At 35.3% G+C, this 20,655-nt stretch overlaps 3 protein-coding genes across 3 annotated transcripts; 1 reads left to right on the top strand and 2 right to left on the bottom strand.

The window, feature by feature from the left end:
* The first annotated feature begins 414 nt into the window (after positions 1 to 414).
* Positions 415 to 4,543, top strand: LOC7458722 (probable xyloglucan glycosyltransferase 5). The gene is made up of 5 exons (XM_024590154.2): positions 415 to 1,691; positions 2,265 to 2,573; positions 2,671 to 2,961; positions 3,188 to 3,301; positions 3,391 to 4,543. The coding sequence occupies exons 1-5, from the start codon at positions 969 to 971 to the stop codon at positions 4,030 to 4,032; spliced, it is 2,079 nt and encodes a 692-aa protein (XP_024445922.2). The 5' UTR covers positions 415 to 968; the 3' UTR covers positions 4,033 to 4,543.
* A 778-nt stretch (positions 4,544 to 5,321) lies between these two features.
* On the bottom strand, positions 5,322 to 10,219 carry LOC7458723 (probable cyclic nucleotide-gated ion channel 14). The gene is made up of 8 exons (XM_002324905.4): positions 10,048 to 10,219; positions 9,165 to 9,334; positions 8,542 to 9,073; positions 7,786 to 7,998; positions 7,354 to 7,655; positions 7,023 to 7,134; positions 6,504 to 6,740; positions 5,322 to 6,417 (listed from the first exon to the last, which is right to left on the bottom strand). Exons 2-8 carry the CDS (start codon positions 9,191 to 9,193, stop codon positions 5,680 to 5,682), a joined length of 2,163 nt encoding a protein of 720 aa, XP_002324941.1. The 5' UTR covers positions 9,194 to 9,334; positions 10,048 to 10,219; the 3' UTR covers positions 5,322 to 5,679.
* A 7,009-nt stretch (positions 10,220 to 17,228) lies between these two features.
* LOC7476231 (serine/arginine-rich splicing factor RSZ22A) lies at positions 17,229 to 19,545 on the bottom strand. Its single transcript, XM_024590480.2, has 6 exons — positions 19,389 to 19,545; positions 19,037 to 19,146; positions 18,859 to 18,947; positions 17,928 to 18,189; positions 17,653 to 17,772; positions 17,229 to 17,545 (listed from the first exon to the last, which is right to left on the bottom strand). Exons 2-6 carry the CDS (start codon positions 19,123 to 19,125, stop codon positions 17,509 to 17,511), a joined length of 597 nt encoding a protein of 198 aa, XP_024446248.1. The 5' UTR covers positions 19,126 to 19,146; positions 19,389 to 19,545; the 3' UTR covers positions 17,229 to 17,508.
* Between the last annotated feature and the right edge of the window lie 1,110 nt (positions 19,546 to 20,655).

Genomic DNA, 20,655 nt, shown 5'->3' with positions numbered 1-20,655 from the left:
TTCCTTGTTTGGTTAATTTATTTTAGAGTAAATACCTTTTTTCTAAATTATATTTTAAAAATCTAATTCTTGAGTTAGAAAAGCAAACACATTTTCTATATTATATTTAATTAATCTAATTTTATTTACTTTCATTACAGATTTTATAACATGTAATCCAATTATTTAAAGTGGTAGTAATTAACATTTATGTATGCATTGGTATAGAATAAAATAAAATAGAAAGAATCTTAATGTCTAAACAAATTTCTATAATCAGTGAACATGCTTAATTAGGCATGGAAATTTCCATGTTCTTACCTCATAATTTAGTCAACACAGCATCACACCCTGAAACCTTTCATCTAGATTTTCACAAGTTTACTTCCTAGTCAACCGATGTTTACTTTCTAGTCCAAGGTGCAGTGTCTTTATTCTTTAATGTACTAATGATTTATGCAGATCCCATAAAAAAGATTGGAGAAATAAATGGTGGTGGTAAAAAATTTTGAACAGTAAAAGGCTAAGGTTGTATGGTTTATCATGGGCTTTGGTTTTAGAATATTCGACAAATTCACATGGTGTAAGGGTTCTTACAGCTGCAACAACAGATACCTTTCCTCGTAATATTTCTTTGCCATGCTGGATCTCTTGGTAGTGTGCGTCTTTAAGTGAAGAGGATACAAGGAACATCTCTTTCACTCCTTTCCTTTTGCCTTTTCTTGCCACATTGTACTTAGCTTGACTGGCTAGCTTTAAAGTTGAGTTCTTTTTTTGTTCTTTGATCGGGGAAGGGTAGGGATCTAGTTTTCTAGGTTTAATATGGCTGGTTCTGAAATGGGGGTCTCTTGTTTCTTGGTTTTGGGATCTGAGTGTTGAATTTTTGTTAAAAAGACTGGAGCTTTTGAGGATTTTAGTTTCTTGGGATTTTTTTTTTTTTTTTTGGTTTTTTGTTGTCTGTGAATTTGTGTTGTAGATAGAGAAGAAAAATGGCTCCAGGATTGGATTTTTCAGATTGGTGGGGAAAAGACAGAAAGAAGGGATCACCTGTGGTAGTGAAAATGGAGAATCCTAACTATTCTGTCGTGGAAATCAATGGTCCAGATTCTGCATTTAGGCCAGTTGAGAAGAGCAGAGGCAAGAATGCTAAGCAAGTCACATGGGTTTTGCTCCTCAAGGCTCATAGAGCTGTTGGTTGTGTTGCTTGGTTAGCTACTGTCTTTTGGGCCTTGCTAGGGACTATCAAGAAGAGGTTGATCTTTAGACAAGGTGTTGCAGTGGCTACCGAGAAGTTAGGCAAAGGGAAATTGGTACTTAAAATCATTAGAGTGTTTTTAGTGACCTCTTTGGCAATTTTGGCTTTTGAAGTGCTTGCTTATTTGAAAGGTTGGCGTTATTTTGAGAGTGCTAATTTGCATATCCCAAGTACCTTGGATTTGCAAGGCTTGCTTCACATGGTTTTTGTTGCTTGGTTAACATTCAGGGCTGATTACATTGCGCCAGTAATTCAAGTTCTCTCTCAATTCTGTGTTGTTTTATTCCTTATTCAATCTGTAGATCGTTTGGTACTTTGTTTGGGTTGCTTTTGGATTAAATACAAGAAGATTAAGCCAAGGATTGATGGGGATCCATTCAAGTCAGATGATGTTGAGGCACCAGGCTATGAGTATCCCATGGTTCTTGTACAAATCCCAATGTGTAACGAAAGAGAGGTAATGCACTAAACTTTGTCTCCTCTTTGTTTTGCTTTCTTGTGCTTGCCTTCCATCGCTGCGTGTTGCTTTTAGCTTGCGGCTAAATCTGTGACTGGGACTTATTTTCTGCATTCAAAGATTTAGGGGACATGTTAATTAATTTAAGCAGTTGAAATGACAAAAATATAGCAAAATTTTCAGAGATTCGAAAAATGATAATTGTGAAGTGGATAATTTATCGTTGAATGATTAGATGTTCCAATAGCTGATATATATATATATATATATATATATATATATATATATATATATATATATATATTAATTTCTAGTCGTCAAATAGTTTCGTGATTTATTTGTAATTTGAAGAATTCGATGACTAAGTTAGGTGCCATTTAAATAATAATTTTGGATTGTATCTAGCAATCGAAAAAATAATTGGATCTGTTATTTTAGATCAATATCAAACCAGGAAGTATCAGACTTTAGATGATTATTAATAGGGACATCTAGGATTCGCATACGATATAAGTGGTGGCAATGTCAAAATCCCTACAGAGTCCTTGATGTTGATATGCTTTCTGTATGCAGGTATATGAGCAGTCTATCTCTGCAGTTTGCCAAATGGATTGGCCAAAGGATCGCATACTGATTCAAGTTCTTGATGATTCTAATGATGAGAGCATCCAATGGTTAATTAAGGCAGAGGTTACTAAGTGGAACCAAAAGGGTGTCAATATAATCTATAGGCATCGCTTGATTAGAACAGGTTACAAAGCTGGAAATCTCAAGTCTGCAATGAGCTGTGATTATGTAAAGGATTATGATTTTGTTGCGATTTTTGATGCTGATTTCCAGCCCAATCCAGACTTCCTTAAGCTGACGGTGCCGCATTTCAAGGTAGATAAAGACAAAAGAATCTTATTTCAGTGAACTGTTTGCTGTCCAAAATGTTTTTGTGATTTAATCCACTTGTCTGTCTTACCTTGTGTTGCAGAACAATCCTGAACTAGGGCTGGTTCAAGCCAGATGGGCATTTGTGAACAAGGATGAGAATTTATTGACTCGTCTCCAAAACATCAATTTGTGTTTTCACTTTGAGGTTGAACAGCAAGTTAATGGAGCATTCCTAAATTTCTTTGGTTTCAATGGAACTGCTGGTGTTTGGAGAATCAAAGCCCTTGAAGAGTCTGGCGGATGGCTTGAAAGGACAACTGTAGAGGACATGGACATAGCTGTCCGTGCACATCTTAATGGTTGGAAATTCATCTTCCTTAATGACGTTAAGGTACTCTTGTGCTACTATCAAGCTATATCCATCGCTTCCATTGCATCAGTAAATATAGTTTGGTAGGATCAAGATGAACAAATACAGAGGGATCATTCCATTTCATTTTAAAGCAATCTAAAATTTTAGTATGTAAGATTGATGACAAGAAAACAGGTGCATACTTTCCTTCCTCATAAATTTTGGACAAGTCATAACAACATGAATTATATGTGTAACCTTTCAGGTCCTCTGTGAAGTTCCTGAGTCCTATGAAGCTTACAGGAAGCAGCAACATCGTTGGCATTCTGGTCCTATGCAACTTTTCCGCTTGTGTCTTCCAGCAATTATAACCTCTAAGGTGCCTTTGATCCCATTTGTGCTTCCTGTAATATAAATTCCACACTGATTTAACTTTACTAAGGGTTTTCCATGTTTTCAATCTTGCAGATAGCATTATGGAAGAAAGCAAACTTAATATTCCTATTTTTTCTATTGAGAAAACTTATCCTTCCTTTCTATTCCTTCACACTGTTCTGCATAATTCTTCCTTTAACAATGTTTGTCCCCGAGGCTGAGCTTCCTATGTGGGTTATTTGCTATGTGCCTGTCTTGATGTCATTCCTGAACATTCTTCCTGCCCCAAAATCCTTCCCTTTCATTGTTCCTTACCTGCTCTTTGAAAACACCATGTCAGTTACCAAATTCAATGCCATGGTTTCTGGTTTATTCCAGTTGGGTAGCTCTTATGAGTGGGTTGTCACCAAGAAGGCTGGTAGGTCATCAGAATCTGACTTGCTGGCTGCTGCTGAGAGGGACTCAAAGACAATGCAACCACAGATATGCAGAGGAGCTTCGGAGACCGAGCTTGAACTGTTAAACCAATTGAAGGAACAAAAAGAAACAGCTCCTAAACCCGTAAAGAAAGTGAACAAGATTTACAGGAAAGAGCTTGCTCTAGCTTTCCTCCTACTCACAGCTTCTGTCAGGAGCTTGTTATCAGCCCAGGGAGTCCACTTTTACTTCCTTCTCTTCCAAGGTGTGACCTTCCTTGTTGTTGGTCTTGATCTGATTGGAGAGCAAATAAGCTAAGCGTGAATGAAAGCAAGATAGAGTGTAATACATTTCCGCTCGGGTTCAGATAATCTATCAATAGCCTACTGGGATCGACCATGCAAATGATGGTGAAGGGTAACCTTCAATTCAATAAAATGGAAGTCATTTTCTACGTGATTTGAAAGCCTATAGGATTATCTATTCAGAAATCACTCTCCATACTGTGGTCATATTTCCTTTTATTTTTATTTTTTTTCACATAGGATATTGGTCATTGTTAGTTTTCCTCAGGCATCGAATTGTTGTTGGTTGTTATAGGTAGGATATTAGGTTTCATTTTTTCTTTTACAGTTGACTTGTATTCTTGCTTGGGTGTGATTTAGCAGCATTTAAGGTTCAAGCCATATTTGCTCTTGTAAAGTCTAGAAGTTTGAGTGAGATCAAAGCATTACCTTGCCTGATGCTTCTGGTTTTCAGATTTTATCTTTATAGTGTGTGACATGTAAAAGAATTACTATATGTACATTTTCACATATCCCTCTCCTCATATTCCTTTTGTTCCCTGTTTGCAATCTGTTCCTCTGAATGTGCATGCATGTGCACATGTATGGCTGGATTTCTTATTTTAACAGGAGGTCAAAAGAAAGTGTCGGCAAGCGAAAATGACTAAACAAGTTGAGCCTTTGTAGCTAATATCAGATGGCCAAGGTGATGAGGTTATGGTTCACACACACATCACTCTTCAAATTATAGTGTCCAAAAGGTTGGGGGGGCCAAGTGATCTTTCCTGGGCATATATTGATTATGGATTCTGTATATCGTGCTGTTGGTGGGAGTATAGTTAGGACAAACTCGCTACTTTCTCTGGTCCACGCCATTAAAATATTTGTCTTGAGAAGACAATCAGAAAAATCTTTTGATTTGACCACCCACCCGTTTCATGGCCTTTCACTTTCATTTTTTTGGCATCACCTCTGTAGCTGGCACTGTGCTGGGTTACTAGTGGGATTAGCTCGGTAATACGTAGGCAAGTCCAAGTTTTTCTGCCTGTCCTAACATGTTTTGGATATGACCAAGTCCATTTTACTAGGCCTTGCATGGAGGATTATGGAAGTGTGGATGATATGTCATTGTTTTCCTCTTCAATTACAAGAGTCAAGTCTGTCAGCAATTGAAAGAGGCCAGGACTTCAAAACTGTACTCACTGTTTAATGGGCCTTTTTTGAGTTTGAAAATGCTTCTGCTTATGCACATATGTTGAAGATTCTACCCAGTCCTGCACTAAGACTTGCTAGTCTCAACTCCAGCAAAGGCCATTCATCCTCTTGAAATAAGATTATCCTGATAAAATTTATTGTGGAGCTCAATACCATTTCAGCAAGAAAATCCAAGGCAATAATGTGTTAATCTTTACCCAAGTGGCAATAACAAAACTCTACGTTAATCAAGACCTGCTACATGTATACCTATAGACTAATGGATATCATAGAAATGGCATGCAACCTGCACCTTTTACATCCACTTGGCTTCCAGCTACCTAAGAATCAATGCAGTCATCCCTGAGTGCTTAAGCATTTATGATGTGCATCATTTAAATTAATATCTCTTCGGGATTAATCTTTTGGCTTCCGTAAGAGCTTTTACCCATGGATAGTTGGCTGTTGGATGTGAACTGGGGTCGAACTAGTCATCGTCTGGTTCTGTTGAAAAATCTGGCTCTTCAGGTTTTTGCAACCTGGGCATGTCAACTTTCTTGACTTTCTGAGCCCCTCTTCTTGTGTTTGCAGCAAATCTTGAAGCCAGTATTGTGACACCAAGGTGCTGTTTTGCTTGAGAAGAAGTTGAAGATGCAAAACTAGGTTCAGCCTCCTCTTGTGTTGTTTCGTCATCAGCTGTTTGCCCATCAACAGAAAGTGAGAAGGATTCTGACATGCTCAAGCTCTTTGCCATCATTCTCTTCTTGTGCCGACGCCAAGCAGCCTGAATGAAGCAGGTAGCCCATGTTCTCCAATGGTAAGAGTAGAAACGGAAGGTATGTTGTAGCTTCTTGCTATGGAGACGTCTAAACTGATTGGCGACGAACTTGAGGTCTTCGGCTTGCAATGCAAATGCTTCCACTTCTTCTAGAGCTCTCACTGTCCTTGTGGAAGATGGTAAGTTGAGAGTAGATTTTGGGAGCAATGCCCAGGCAAGCAGCTCCTCACCGCAAAAGTCGCCAGGTCTCAAAATAATTGAATTGAAGAAACCAGTTCGTCCTCCATTTGTAGTTGAGCTCTCTAGCTTTCCCCTGATAATAAAAAGCATCTCTGTGACTGGATCACCTTCTCGAACTATATAGGTTCCTTGAGTACTCAAGGAGGACACTAAGCGCTCACATATTGCATCAAGTAGCTGACCATCCATCTGTGAGAAAAAAGGAACCTGCAAATAGGAAAAACATTAGCTAGAGCACGAAAGGAGCAGATAGATTTTAAAATGCTTGATGGCAACACTAGGGAACTACTTACTCGTCTAACAAGGTCCAGGCATAGGTGGCGCTGGATGTCTCGACGAAGATCTGTAGGTAATGCACGCAAGATTGATTCTCCATCAACCCCTCTAGTTGCAAGCCACTTGTATTGAACAAACCGTCTGACACGTTCTCGTAGACTTTGAGGGAGTTGACGATGTCTCATCCACTCCTCTGTGTCTCGTCGCTTGAGCCTCCACTCCTCAAGCCTCACGGTGATAGATTGCAAGTATGTCTGTGCAAGAGAGAGCATGTCAAAAGAGCAATGCAAAGATTATTCTGGCCATCATTAAACATGATCTTGCTTTTATACTTCAGAGGAAATTCATCATAAAATTTCGAAGGAAAATAGTTTCTTGAGAATGAGGACATGTCCAAGTCTTCTTCAACTAAACAGATCTCCAATGGGTTTTGTTTTCTTTGTTTTTTGTATCTGAGAAACATTTCAATTATAAACACACAGTCCAACAGAGGCCAAAAGATAGGCAACGGGGTGCCTCAAGTGGTCTACATTTACCTGCATATTTCCTATCAAATGGGAAAACAAAACCAGGCCCAAGATGGCAATGAGTATGGCAAATGCAGTTTCCCCAATAAATGTGCTTGTTGACAAACTCTGGCCATAGGAACTGAAAAATGGAACAAACAGAAAAGATATGTAAGAAAGTCCCTACAAAAATGTACTTCAGTTACGAAAACAACAGATGGAATCTATATATCTGCAGATGTTAATTTGTAGCAATTGCATACCGAAGAAAGAAAATTTTCGCTTCAATATCATGCTTCGATTCAAAGAAAATGATAAAATGCAATCAGATGCTATCATTATCTTGAATGAACATTTGTACCTCAAGTTCTGCAAACCCCACCAAAGACAGTAGAAATACTTTTCAAGAAACTCAGAGGAAAGTACATTCTGGTTCAATGCATTTGCGAATATGCCGTAATCGAAAAAGGTTTTGTTGGATGGATTACATCTTGAAAATACAACAGTAGTGTTTTCCCATGACTTGCGATCAGCAAAGTTCAAAGTACCACAATCCAAGTAACGAGGCTTGCATGGTATAGGGCTCAATTCATGTTTGCAAGCAGATTTCCAGCATGTTGCATGGCGCTCAATCGACAACAAATACCAGGATGCCCCCAAGACCTACAAGATCAGAGGCCTAATCAGTATAAAGCACCACCAGATGACCAAAAACAACAACAGGAGCATTTCGAGAGAGAAGCAAGTAGCCTCAAAGGGCATGTATGCTCTGATTTAAGGAGGCATTACATACATGACTAGCCAACATGTATAGCAGGAGATTATATGCAGCCCCAGCCCAGGCAGTCTTTGTGACTACTCCAGTAGCTTTAATGATCTCAGAACTCAATGGAAAAATCAGATATAATCTGGGAATATACTGGAGCAGAACAATCAGTACTATGGCATTGTTGGTATGATCAGCATGAGAGCTTCTAATTGCTGGTATTATAAACCATATCACAATCTGCCAAAAAAAGAACAATTTGATGCCATTTCCTCTTTAGCTTCAAAGGATAGACTTCAATAATGAAAAGATACTAAAAATCAAAGCAAGAAGAACTGTCATTTGCAAGTAATGGATGCTTAAAAAAAAATCAAACACCCTGCCATATGTATTGTTGCCATATCTAATCTGCATCTAAACCTTTTCCTTTACTTTCCTTTATTTATTTTATTCTTGTTATTTTCGTGGTTCTTAGGTGACAAAGTTGGAGCTCAAACTCGAGAACTCATCCCCCTCTTTGCAGAGGTGAATGCCACTGGGCGAAACACCAATTTGTAACAGCAGCTCAACCTCAAGAAGTGAAAGAGATGCAGGGAATATTGAGGCAAAAGGGCAGCTGAAAATACAATAGCAACTCCAACCTCAAAAACCAAATGAAAATTTCAAGTTCATTCTCACAAGTATCTGTGATTTATAGGCAGAAGAGAAGAAAGAAATCACAGGCTAAGTTCTACATCTAATCCAATAAATAAAAGCAGAAAACAAAGTTAGGAATGCAAGTACCTGAGGAAGAGGTAATGCTGCAATAAGATCTATGAAGAAATCTGATCTCAAATATCTCCTTGCAATCAACTCAGGATCCATAACAAGTTCACCTCTCCCAAAAACTCTTGAACTAGGTGAGACATAAGCTGTCCTAAACTTTATTACAATATGAATTATGTAAAATAAATCAGCAAATGTTCTAAAACATGTCACTGTGATTCCTAAATTCAAATCAGTATCCATACAAGTTGACTTTCCATTGCTGATTACTGATGGAAGGTAAAAAAACAACGGATCAACAAAGAGTGCTGTTAAGCATGAGAAGAGGAAAACCCTGTTCCATTTCAAGATAACATCACTTCCTGGATCAAGAATCTTTTCTCTCCAATATGGTTCATGGTTATTCTCTGGAAATACCTTAAACCTTCCAAACTTAGGAACCTTGTCACTTGTGTTTCTGTCATTAATAATACCACCTTCAGTTTTGAAGAATGAAGCTGATGTCTTATGAACAGGCAATGTCTTGTCGAGGTTTTGACCATCATTAAACCTGTAAATTTCGAGAACACCCTTCAATCAAATCATCAAAGAAAGCAGATGAGAGCCATAAAAGAAAAGAATATGTAAGTTAAGAGAGTAACCTCACAAGCTTCTCTTTCTTGAACTCCATGATTGCAAGTGCTAATCTTATAACATACTATACATTCAAGAAAGGTAAACAAAAGAGGGTTCTGCATCGCAAAATATTCCCTGAATTTTCCATTTCTCAACTGAAAGCAAGTCTCTCAAGAAATGAAGGTTGAACTCCAAGCTGCAAAAGATGAAAGGAAATATTTTGCAAGAAGAGGAGAAGAGAGACTTTAACTGGTGAAATGGCAAAGTGGGTGTTCAATGTGGTTAGCTTCCATTAAAAGCCTGACAGAAAACTAACAGTAAAAGAAAAGAAACACAGCTTAGATACTCAGTTACTCTCTCTATTTCCTTTTCATGTTTTTTTAATGATCTAATAATATTTTCGAATCATCTTTCACGTATCAAAACTACTTTTTCTCTAATCACCTCTTAGATGTTCTCATGCTGGAATCCTTAATCATTACATAGAGAGCATAGTTGCAAGACTCAACATGGGTTGAGAGTTGAGAATTGGTAAGGTTAGCTTGTGCGGATCCATAGGTAAATTAACTATTATTATTTTTTTTATCAAAACAACATTATTCTTGTTTTAAAATAATGTCGATTTAGATTTAAAAAAAAAAGAATCGGACTTAAAAATAAAACTCAATTCAGGCAAAGCTTTAAATCTGCAAATGAATCATATTAACCTGTGGCGGCCGGATCAAGTTTTATAAATATGGTGGAAAGAAAACCCACTTCTCTTCCAAACCATGTATCCAAAAATTCAGTTATTTTATATGCTTCGTTTTTCAACTTGTAAGAAAGTGGACTTGAACTCTACAGAGATAGCGGACGTGGAGGCATGACCAAATTAAAAAAAATAAATAAATAAATTTGTGTAAACATTACCTGTATACCAGACACCAAGAACGCAATAATCTTTTTTGTTGGCTGATTTCTCGGCCAAATATCTTCTATTTTATTAAAAATTTGTGTGGTTTAGGAGGTTATCAGGTGTAGATTTGATTTCTGTTTTTTTTGTTTTCCTTTCTTTTTTTTGGTGAGTGTTAAAGCTCTGGTCATGAGTCAAGTAAATTGTTGTTTTAGAAGAATTGTATTCCAAATAATATTTTAAAAATTATTATTATATTTTTTAAAAATTATTTTGATATATTAATATTAAAAATAATATTATTTTAATCAACACAGATTTAATTTGAACCAAGTCTTGAGTGGACAAATTATGAGCAAATCACGAGAAGGTGTAGTCGATTATTATATCTATGATAATCATGGGCACCTCCTGGCTCCTGCAAACGTGTGGAGCCATTGCCTCTTGACTGACAAACCACAGCTTCCTAGTCTGCACCCCTTTGAATTTTCCTCCTTGGACAGCCATTGATATCAAAATGGAGGATGCTAACCCAACCCTCTTCAAGTTGTGATTCATATTCAGCCAAAATAGACTCTCTTTTTCCTTAATTTTGTTTTCCTTTTTGTTGAAGACCAAGAATCATACCTGTTTTCTCTGTTGGAAAAAAAATGGTGCATCCCTTTGACGGGTCAAAGACTAGAAATTCCAATTCTTATATTTTATTTTACATGAGTGCCAATGGCATAAACACTAAGATAAACATATTTAATGGATGGCTTGATTGTATTTCTTCTGTCTAATTATTGTGTAGGGTTTGCAAATCCCAGTGCTATCAATTTCTTCCACTCGTAAAGAGGAGACACTTAGCAGGTCACCCCGTTGATTAGTTAATTTGTGATTTGATTGGGTTTTAAAATGATGTTATTTTATCCCTTTTTAAAATCTTAAAACGATACTAATTTAGATTAATTCAAATCAATAATTAAGTCCAACTCCTATTAGGTCAAGTTAATTCGTGATTTGATTAGTTAATTTATGATTTGATTGGATTTTAAAACAATATTATTTTATTTTTTTTAAATTTTAAAATAATATTATTTTAAATGAATCGAAATCAATAATTAATTCCAACTCATGACCAAAATGTTAGATCAGGTCATGGGTTAAGTCATATTTAATAGTTTTGCTAATAAACCATTAGTACAAGAAATTGTAAAAATAAAATATCATGAATTTAAAAAAAATAATCTTGATGATCAAAAAGAAAAAAACTTCATATTAAAACTATAAAAAAAAATTCAAATTAATAATTAAGTCCATACCGTGATCTAAACGTTAAATCAGGTCATGGGTTAAGTCATATTTAATAGTTTTGCTAATGAACCATGTGTACAAAAAATTATAAAAATAAAATATCATGAATTTTGAAAAAATAGCCTTGATGAACAAAAAGAAAAGAACTTGGTATTAAAACTAAAAAAAGAAAGTCTAATAAATAGGAGGCAGGATTTACAAGAAATCAAGTACAAAAAAAAAAAAAACTAAGATTATCAAATTAGCATAGCCATAGTATTAACCTGTTTTTCTTGCCGGCCATGGAATCTGAAAACTAATGTAGAGTGTAGTTACTAAGATTATCAAATTAGCATCATGAACTGAAGATGTCAAAGGCCGGAGGCCGGCTACCATTTTTTAAGGTTAAACATTATCAACTGGGGACTAGGACAACACAGACTACAACTTGTAGCTTTCACTAATAAAGTTTAATCCTAATGACTTGTGCTAAAATTTATATTTTCAGGTGGAATTATCAGATTTATTTACTAGAAACTGAGCCCACACTTTTCATTTCAATTCCATCAAATCAATTCAATTCAATTCAATTTAAAATCATATAAATTTAACCAATAAAACTTGTTTATTGATAAAAAATTAAGGTTAAAACTTACAAGATTATGTTTTAAGGGTACGTTTGTTGGCACAATGCACTGCATTAATAATCATACACTAAATGTATGATTGATAATATGAATGTTTTTCAATTAAAAATACATTAAAATAATTATTATTTTTATATTAATACATCAAAATTATTAAAAAAAATTTAAAAAACATAAATTCCGATAAAAAAAAACTTTAAAAACAGGTTAAACTACAAAAATAAACACTCTCTGAGTTTCACTTTATGTAATATGCAAGAGCTCAATTTTCCCCATTCATGTAGGTCAACATCTTAGATTATGAATCCTATTTCAACAAACACTTACGCTAAGACAGCTATGTGTACTTCGAGGTTTTATTTGATTTTCTAAAAGATATGGATCTTGAGTTTCTCGTCATCAAAGAAAAGGAAATCAAATCAATTTGAACCCTTTTAAGTACCGTTTATATATATGATTTACGCATTCATGAAAATATTATATTCGTTGTGGAAAAAGCATTTAATAGATTTTATTCTTCTAAATGCACCAGACAGTTAAAAAAATGCATTCTTAAAATTATTTTAATATAAAACTTAGTTTCTATTAACGTTAAAACTGGGGAATATTATTACGTTCAACTCGTTGGCACACCAGATTTTGTGGTAATCTTGAGGCAATAATAATATTTTTAGTATGAAAATTTCGAATTTCGGGGATAGATACGAAGCCCAGAGACACGACATTGATGAATTGGGACTCACAAACAAAGCACATGCGGCCAATCAAGGCTAAAAGAGTGCCAGATTTATGCTCAGAGGGTCCTACATTAGCGATCTCTGCGGTGACTAGAACGTGCTTCTCGTTTTGCTGAGTTTCTGGAAGGTGGGCTGCTTAATGCATCATGCACCCATGTCAAGTCTCTCATCTCATCACCCAGAAAAGACATCAAGAACAGTTAAACCATGAATTCAATTTCCATTTTAGCATACCCTCTTGACTTGAATGTAGATAGATTCGAATTCGATGAGAAACCACGATAAATGAGTTTTTTTTTCTGAATATTTTAGTTCAAGCTCGTAAGAAATCTAAACAAGAAAAGACTTAGTTTCGATGTAATTTAGTGTTCTCGTCGTAAGGAATAGACTGTAGGCTGCTGAGTTTTTTGAAATCTGCAGTGAAAAGCACCTATTTGTTTGATATTTGTTAGAGCTAGTGTTGAGGTTCATCTGTTGCTTTTTGAAGCAAGTGGAGTGGTAGTGATTGGCTCCTGAGAGAAAATGCAGTGATGTTATCACCATGGCTTGGAGTTTACTTTGAAGTTGACTCTGCTGTTTCATGGAAGTCATGGACTCTGACGAGGAGCCCAACAGGCATCCTGTACTCAATTTCGGTTGAAAGTGCATAGAAACAATCGCTGGATACTTAGAGTTGACATTATTGAAATAGATGCAATGTCACTACACGAATCCCGAATTTATGATCAGTAATATAAAAACGGTGTAATGAGAACACATCATTTATGCTTGGTCGGCAAGGCAAGTTTGTATACCACTACCCCTACTCTTTCTAAAATTTGAAAGGGTCCTATATACCTGGAGCTCAATTTTATTTTCTTCCCAACTTTAAAGAAATACATTATCACCCATTAAAAACTCTAAATCACGCCTCATCTTATTCATGTAATTCTTTTACTTACTCTGAGCTATTTGAAACTTATCTCGAATTACCTTAATCTTATATGAAGTAATATGTCCTAACCCGAGACTCATCAATCTCCTCTCACCAACCTCGTACCAACATACATGTGATCTACACTTTTGGCCATACAAAGTCTCATGCGAAGCCATATCAACGCTCGCCCGATAACTATGGTTACACGCAAACTCCACCAAAGGCAAATACTTGCTCTATCTGACCCCAAAATCTATCACACAAGATCTCGGCATTTTCTTTAAAATTTGAATAGTCCTCTCAAACTCTCCATCAGTCTTATGATGAAAAGCAGTACTTAACTAAACATTAGTCCTCAAAGTTTCTTGAAACTTCACCCAAAACCAAGAAGTGAATTATAGACCTCTATCAAACACAATTGAGATTGGCACACCGTGCAATCTCATAATCTAGTTAACATAGATTTCTGCTAGTTTTGCAAACCCATAAATCACCTTTGCTGGCAAAAATGAGCTAATTTGGTCAAACAATCAATTACCATCCAAACCGAGTCAAAACCCTCCTGAATCCGAGGCAAACTTGACACAAAATCCATAGTGATTCTCTCTCATTTCCATTCAAGAATCAACAATAACTGCAGAAGCCTTAGTGGCTTCTAATGCTCACCTTTAACCCCTAACAGATCAAGCATCGAGACACAAACCTAGCAATGTCCTTCTTCATGTTATTCCACTAATAACACTCTCTCAAGTCTTTATATATCTTGTTAGAACCATGATATACGGTATAAGCAGTTTAGTGTGCTTCCATCATCACATCTCTTTTCAAATCATCCACCTCAGGACATATATAGCCTAGAACCAAATCAACACACCATCCTAATTGACAACAAAACTCGAAGCCTTTCCTAACTCTAACTCATTTCGAATCTTACATAGTTGCTCATCTTTCATCTGAACTATTTTAATCCGGTCTATATATCTGGCCTAGCCTGAAAATGAGCTAACAATATTCTTGAATCAACAATCTCTAATCTATCCTTATCCTCTAGCAACATGTGTAACTCTTTTAATAAAATATCTCATCACCTCCTGAATATGACTTCCTGCTCTAGGCATCAACAACAACAACCGTCTTGACCAGGTGATATTGAATAATCACTAAACAGTTCTATCCACCTTCTATATTTCAAATTTTATGATCTAAAAATATCTCACGTCTCCTTATCAAGTAGTACCTCCAAATCTTAAGAGCAAATACTACCACAACCATTTTCAAATCGTATATGGAATAATTTCACTCATGATTCTTGAACTTCCTTGAGTTATAAGGAAAGGAGAGGAAATGCAAATTCTTTGGTAACTTTCTCCTTAAATACCTACTCATGATTCTTGAACTTCCTGAGTTATAACGAGAGGAGAGGAAATGCAAATTCTTTGATAACTTTCTCCTTAAATACCTATGTTAGATTGGAAAAGGTTTGGACCGAACTTTAAGCTTAAGTCTAATTAGTTAAGAATATGAATTTTTACATCACCATTTAACCCATGGAAAAAAAAAACATTTAACCTAGCTTTTATTATCAAAAGAAATCACTTAAGACAAATATCGATTATTTTAATAGTTAAAATCAATAAAAACAACAATATTTTTCTCTTTACCGCTAGAATCTAATAATCTCTCTATCTTCACTGCTTCCAAATCAGTAACTAAAATACAACAAAAATAAACTCTTATACTCAAATTAAATTGAATATATATAGAAGGACAAAATATATATAGTTTATAAAGTTTAATGACAATTAAACTTTTTGTTTGAATTTTAAACTTCTTTTCTACTTTAATCATGTCTTGTAATTTTATCCCTAATGAACAAATTTGATTCAATTATTTTTTAACTTTATCCAAGAATGCAATCATGAAAAATATTTGAAGACCAAATTGAAAAAAAAATCTACACTATAATATAAATGAGTGAATGGTGATATGTACATTGTTTTGACCACACCATTTAATGTTTTCTATAATATTCCAAAAATAAAAACAAAACCAAGAAGAAAAACATATTTAGTTATAAAGACAAATAAAGATATTAATGTTCCAAAACAGGAAAAAAAAAAAACATTCAGAAAAAGAACCAGATCAATAAATAAAAAAACCTTTATTAACGTATTCATGACTTTTCATATGATCACAACCTTGGGAGTTCAGTTGTGACAGTAAAATTAAATGATACTGCACAAGCTACATGAAAATAAAAAATCGAATAAAGTAATCATCAATCATTCACAAGATATATTTAAACAGATAAGAAATTGAACGAAGCAACTGTCCCAGGAAACTCCATTAAGGAATGACACTGCTCATCATTGCACTTTAAGGACAAGTGTCATGCGAATTAAGGATTAGGTTTCCAGGCGTGGAAACATAGACTACTACTGAAAAGAAAATAAATCCAGGCCTCTATGAGGATTTAAGATCTTCCTATGCAACAGCAGCAGATGAAGAAATGGACCATTCTCGAGGCCATCAATATTGTTAGAAATCCTCCAGCTGAGATGGTTCAAAAAGATATGTTGCAGCTTAATCATCCAAACAGAGACAGGCAACTTACACAATAGTCGAGTTACCTCTCTGAGCTTGTTGGGAGAAGTGGTCAGTACTCACAAGGCAAAGTTCACTGCTATGAGCTTGTATAACCTGGCATCTTAACAGTGCTCTTCCACAACAGCTCAAAAAGACATCCGCTTTGTAAAAGACCAGATAGGCAGGAGATTAACATACCAAAACTCATACTATAGGAGAAGGGGTAGAAATATCGAGAAGAGAGACGATGGACCAATGCGAACAAGGGAAAACAGAAGCTTTTTATAATGTCAGAAATTTTGAAACTTCAGCAACAGCCAACCAAATCAAGGAAGAAAAAAACATTTCATTCCTGTTCCATTTGAAAGCTGATGACATAAAAGAATAAAAACAGAAGGATGACAAAAGTTATTTAAGAAATTTTTCCTGCACCAGAAACAATTAGATCAACCAATTCATTTTTCTTCAGGTTAGTTCATTGGTGCAATAGAGTAGTGAACAAGAAGAAAAACCATTTACGCATCAACTGAAAGGTAAGAGAAAGTACCTTGTGTGACCGTGACCAATTTTGAATTTTTAATTTTTAAGAATAGGGCAACCACACAAGAGATTCCTAAAGAAAACCCCAACTTCTGTGGAACAGATATAGGTACCTGCCAGAAGTGTTTGAAGCAGCTCTATCCTTCTAAGCTAACTAAATGAGATGCCATTAGTTTGAGGAAGGAGCATCACAGCTGGAGTGCAATCAAACAGAAGCATGTAGGCATTCAGTTTAGCAGGGAGCCCAAACATTCACTATTGAAGATTTGAAGCAGCTCTCTATCCATCTAAGTTTAACTAAAACAAATGCCACTAGAGTTTGTGGGAGGCGCATCACAGCCGAGGTGCAATCAAACAGAAGAATGTAGGCATGCAGTTTAGCAGGAATCCCCAAATATTCAAAATAGAAGACCCCAATGCAGGGCGGCCAACAATGAAACCTCAAGTGTAGAGAAGCACAAAACCAATGAAGCAGACCCAGAAGAGACCTCAACACAAAAAAGAAAAGCATAAAGTTTTAGCACCACTCTCAGAAGCAACCTGTCTCAATAAATTCATAATAACCTACAGAGCCTTCTGCTAGAAAAGCCTACAACTATCCTGCATAGCTTAAAGAAAAATAACAAACATAGTAATAAGTATGAAGAAACTTAACCAAATCCATGAGGCTGAGGGCGCTGCCCGTTTAAAACATAGTGGTACTGAAGTCCAAACATAATAAACACACTCTAATTGCAGTATTTTCCAAGCAAAGCCAAGTCGCCTAGGCTGCAACTCTTAACTCCTGCTTCGGCGACGATCCCTGGTGCCATTTCTGTCCAAAACACAGAAACACCAACCATTAGTAAATCTACAGATAAGCAACAGGGTTCAGGCCAAGGTCCTAACTATATAAGCTGGGAATAATAGTTAAAAATTCACCCATTGGTATATGGGAGCTCTTCACGTCCACGGTACTGTGGTGACCTGCTATAGCTGCGCCCACGAGGTGATAGACTGCGGCGCTTGGGGGATCGTCCTTGAGGGCTGTGGCTCCTGCTCCTGGGTAATTTGTCCAAAGAAGAATTTAAAAAGCACCAAATATAAGTCCACTTTATGAAAAGAAAAGGAATTTACAAACACACACCATGCACATATAACATACATACATCATAGATACATATGTATTGAAGGCACTATCAGTTTCAAGAATTCACCTTCGACCATAGCTTGGGCTCCTGCGATATCTAGGGCTGCGGCTACGACGTCTTCCTGCACCTCCACCTCCACCTCCACCTCCTGAACCAACACGCAAGCGGCACTCACGAGCGAAATGACCAGCCTCACCACACTCATAACACTTCAAGTCAGAACCACCAGAACGACCACGACCCCCTCCACGGCCACCGCCACCACCACCCCCACCCCCACCTCCACCTCTGGAGTTGTGAGAAAGCTCAACTCTCCAGCCATTTTTTCCTGCTCCAGAAATAATTGATTAACTAAAATGATTCAACAGCAAAATAAATCAAATTGCTTGTAAAATAACATCTGTGCAGCAAGTATCAAGATTTATCGGTGCATATAAAGAAGAAATAACCCTATCATTTATTACTAGCAACACTTTTTTTTTAAAAAAAATAGTTTTTGAAATAGTGTAAGGCAATTGAAACAATTAAATCAAGGCATCATAAAAAGAAGTTGGAAAAAATTGAGAATTAAACAGAAAGAATTTTAAATTTTTTACTAAGCAATAAAACCATCATGTTTGAAAATGATAATGCATAAATTTCGACATAAATTGAGCCAAGATCGTGGGGTCTTATCTTCTTGACAAAAAAATCAGGTGATGAAACTAGCTATAGTAAAGTGATAGCTTATCAACACCTCGAATTCCATGACATAAGGCATGCAATTAACACATCTACCAATCATCCATCTATCTATTATCAAGGGGGAGAGAGATGAGACAAATAAGATTGATACACAATGTAGGCATTAATTAAGAACTACTCTGATAAAAGATAATTAGAATCCACCAGCGTGTTTTTTAGCAGGCCTCTACCAAGCCATACAGTTAAATAACCAAAAGTTCAAGCAATAAACTTACAATCAGAAAACTAAACTGCAGTAAACAAAAAAGCGTACCATCCAACTCATGAATAGCATCCTGAGCATCCCTTTTATCATCGAAATCAATAAAAGCATAACCTGGCGGCCTCCTTGCAACCCACACACTACACACAGCCCATTAACCAAATCATCATCAACACAATAACCCATACTCAAGATTCCATAAAACACAAAAAAAAATTACGAAATCAACCTTCTTATAACACCGAATCGTCGAAACTCATCTTCAAGTTCACGTTCAGAGACTCTTGGGTCCAAGTTACCGACATAAACCCGAGACATTGTTTCTTTGACTAATTATATCTGTCAAAATAAACAAACCCGTTTCAAAAAATCTAATCTTTTTCTCTTTTTAAGCCTCGAACAGCATAAAAAAAACACTTTGAACACTTTCAAGAATCAAGAACAGCAAAAAAAAAGAAAAAGTTAAATGCAAAATTCTTGAAAAATAGTAAAAGAAAGGCTTCATGTGCTGTAGATTATAAGATATTTTCGTTAAAAATTACACAAATATGAAAGAGAAGGAGAGAGATCTGAGACTGTACCTGTAGAACTTTGTAGAGAGAAACCCTAGTCGCTCTGTTTTCTCCTTAAGTGTTTTTTGGATATTTTAAGGGCTTTGAAAGATATTATTATAGAGACTAGAGAGTGGCAAGTTAGTGAATTTAAAAGGTCCTTCAGGTTTGGAAAGTGTATAGTTTAGTCCCTAAGGTTAGGAATTTTATGTTTGAGGATGACTTTGCACTTTGGGCCTGAAATAGGAAAAGTGAGGACGGGCTAATTTTAGATTTTAGAATTTATGCCTAGTTTTATAGAAGCAGCAGCAGCATGCTTTCTGGTGAGCTGGATTTGACGTATAAGGCGGTAAATGTAAACCAATTCATATTATAGTTATTAAAAGTTGGGCTTATTAGTTTTGGTTGATTTAATTTTTAAAAAAAAGAAAAGTCAATAAATCTTTTGTTGGGCTTCAAGAATCAATTTAATATTTTAATCGAGTGATACAAGCTAAATTTTTCTTTTATTTATTGTTAAACATATTCTTTAATAAACTTCGTTTTGAAATACAGTGCAAATTATATTTCTTAAAAATTTATTTTTTTAATTAAAAATTAATTTTTTATGTGTTTTGGAATATTTTGATGCGCTGATGTCAAAAATAATTTTAAAAAAATAAAAAAACATTATTTTAATACATTTTAGCACGAAAAACACTTTAAAAAACAATTATAACCACACTTCCGAATAGACTCTAACTCCTAGGTGACCTTATAGGGAAAGTCGAGTTTAATGATCCTAACAAAACACTTTTCAAATTATTAAATTAATGTTTAAGAGTACATTTGATGGTTTGGTTAATAATTCAAATTTTGGTTGATTTTATTTAAAAAAAATATTAAATTAATATTTTTTAGTATTTTTTATATATTGGTGTTAAAAATAGAAAAAAGTCTAAAATAAAATTATTTTAATATATTTTTTTTAAAAACAATCTTGTATAACAATACTAAATATATATCGGATAGAATCTGCGCACCTAGTCATGGGATAATGAATTAGTTAGGAATAAGGAAATAACGTATTTTAATTGTTTATCTTATCTTCAATGGTTTTCTTGTTTTTTTTCTTTTTATAGTTATCTCACGTATATTTCAACATTTAATATTTAAATATTTTATAGTATAGTGCATCGCTATATTATATTAAATCATTATTTTCAATTTGAAGTTCTCAGAAGATTTTATTTTATTTTTTTGCAAGAAAATATCTCTTGCTAATTTATGTCATATACTATTTTTCTCTCCTGATTTA

Source organism: Populus trichocarpa, chromosome 18, assembly GCF_000002775.5.
Source record: "Populus trichocarpa isolate Nisqually-1 chromosome 18, P.trichocarpa_v4.1, whole genome shotgun sequence".
Classification (NCBI taxonomy): domain Eukaryota; kingdom Viridiplantae; phylum Streptophyta; class Magnoliopsida; order Malpighiales; family Salicaceae; genus Populus; species Populus trichocarpa.
The sequence above is the reverse complement of the archived record's forward strand: the minus strand, read 5'-3'. Positions and strand labels throughout refer to the sequence as shown.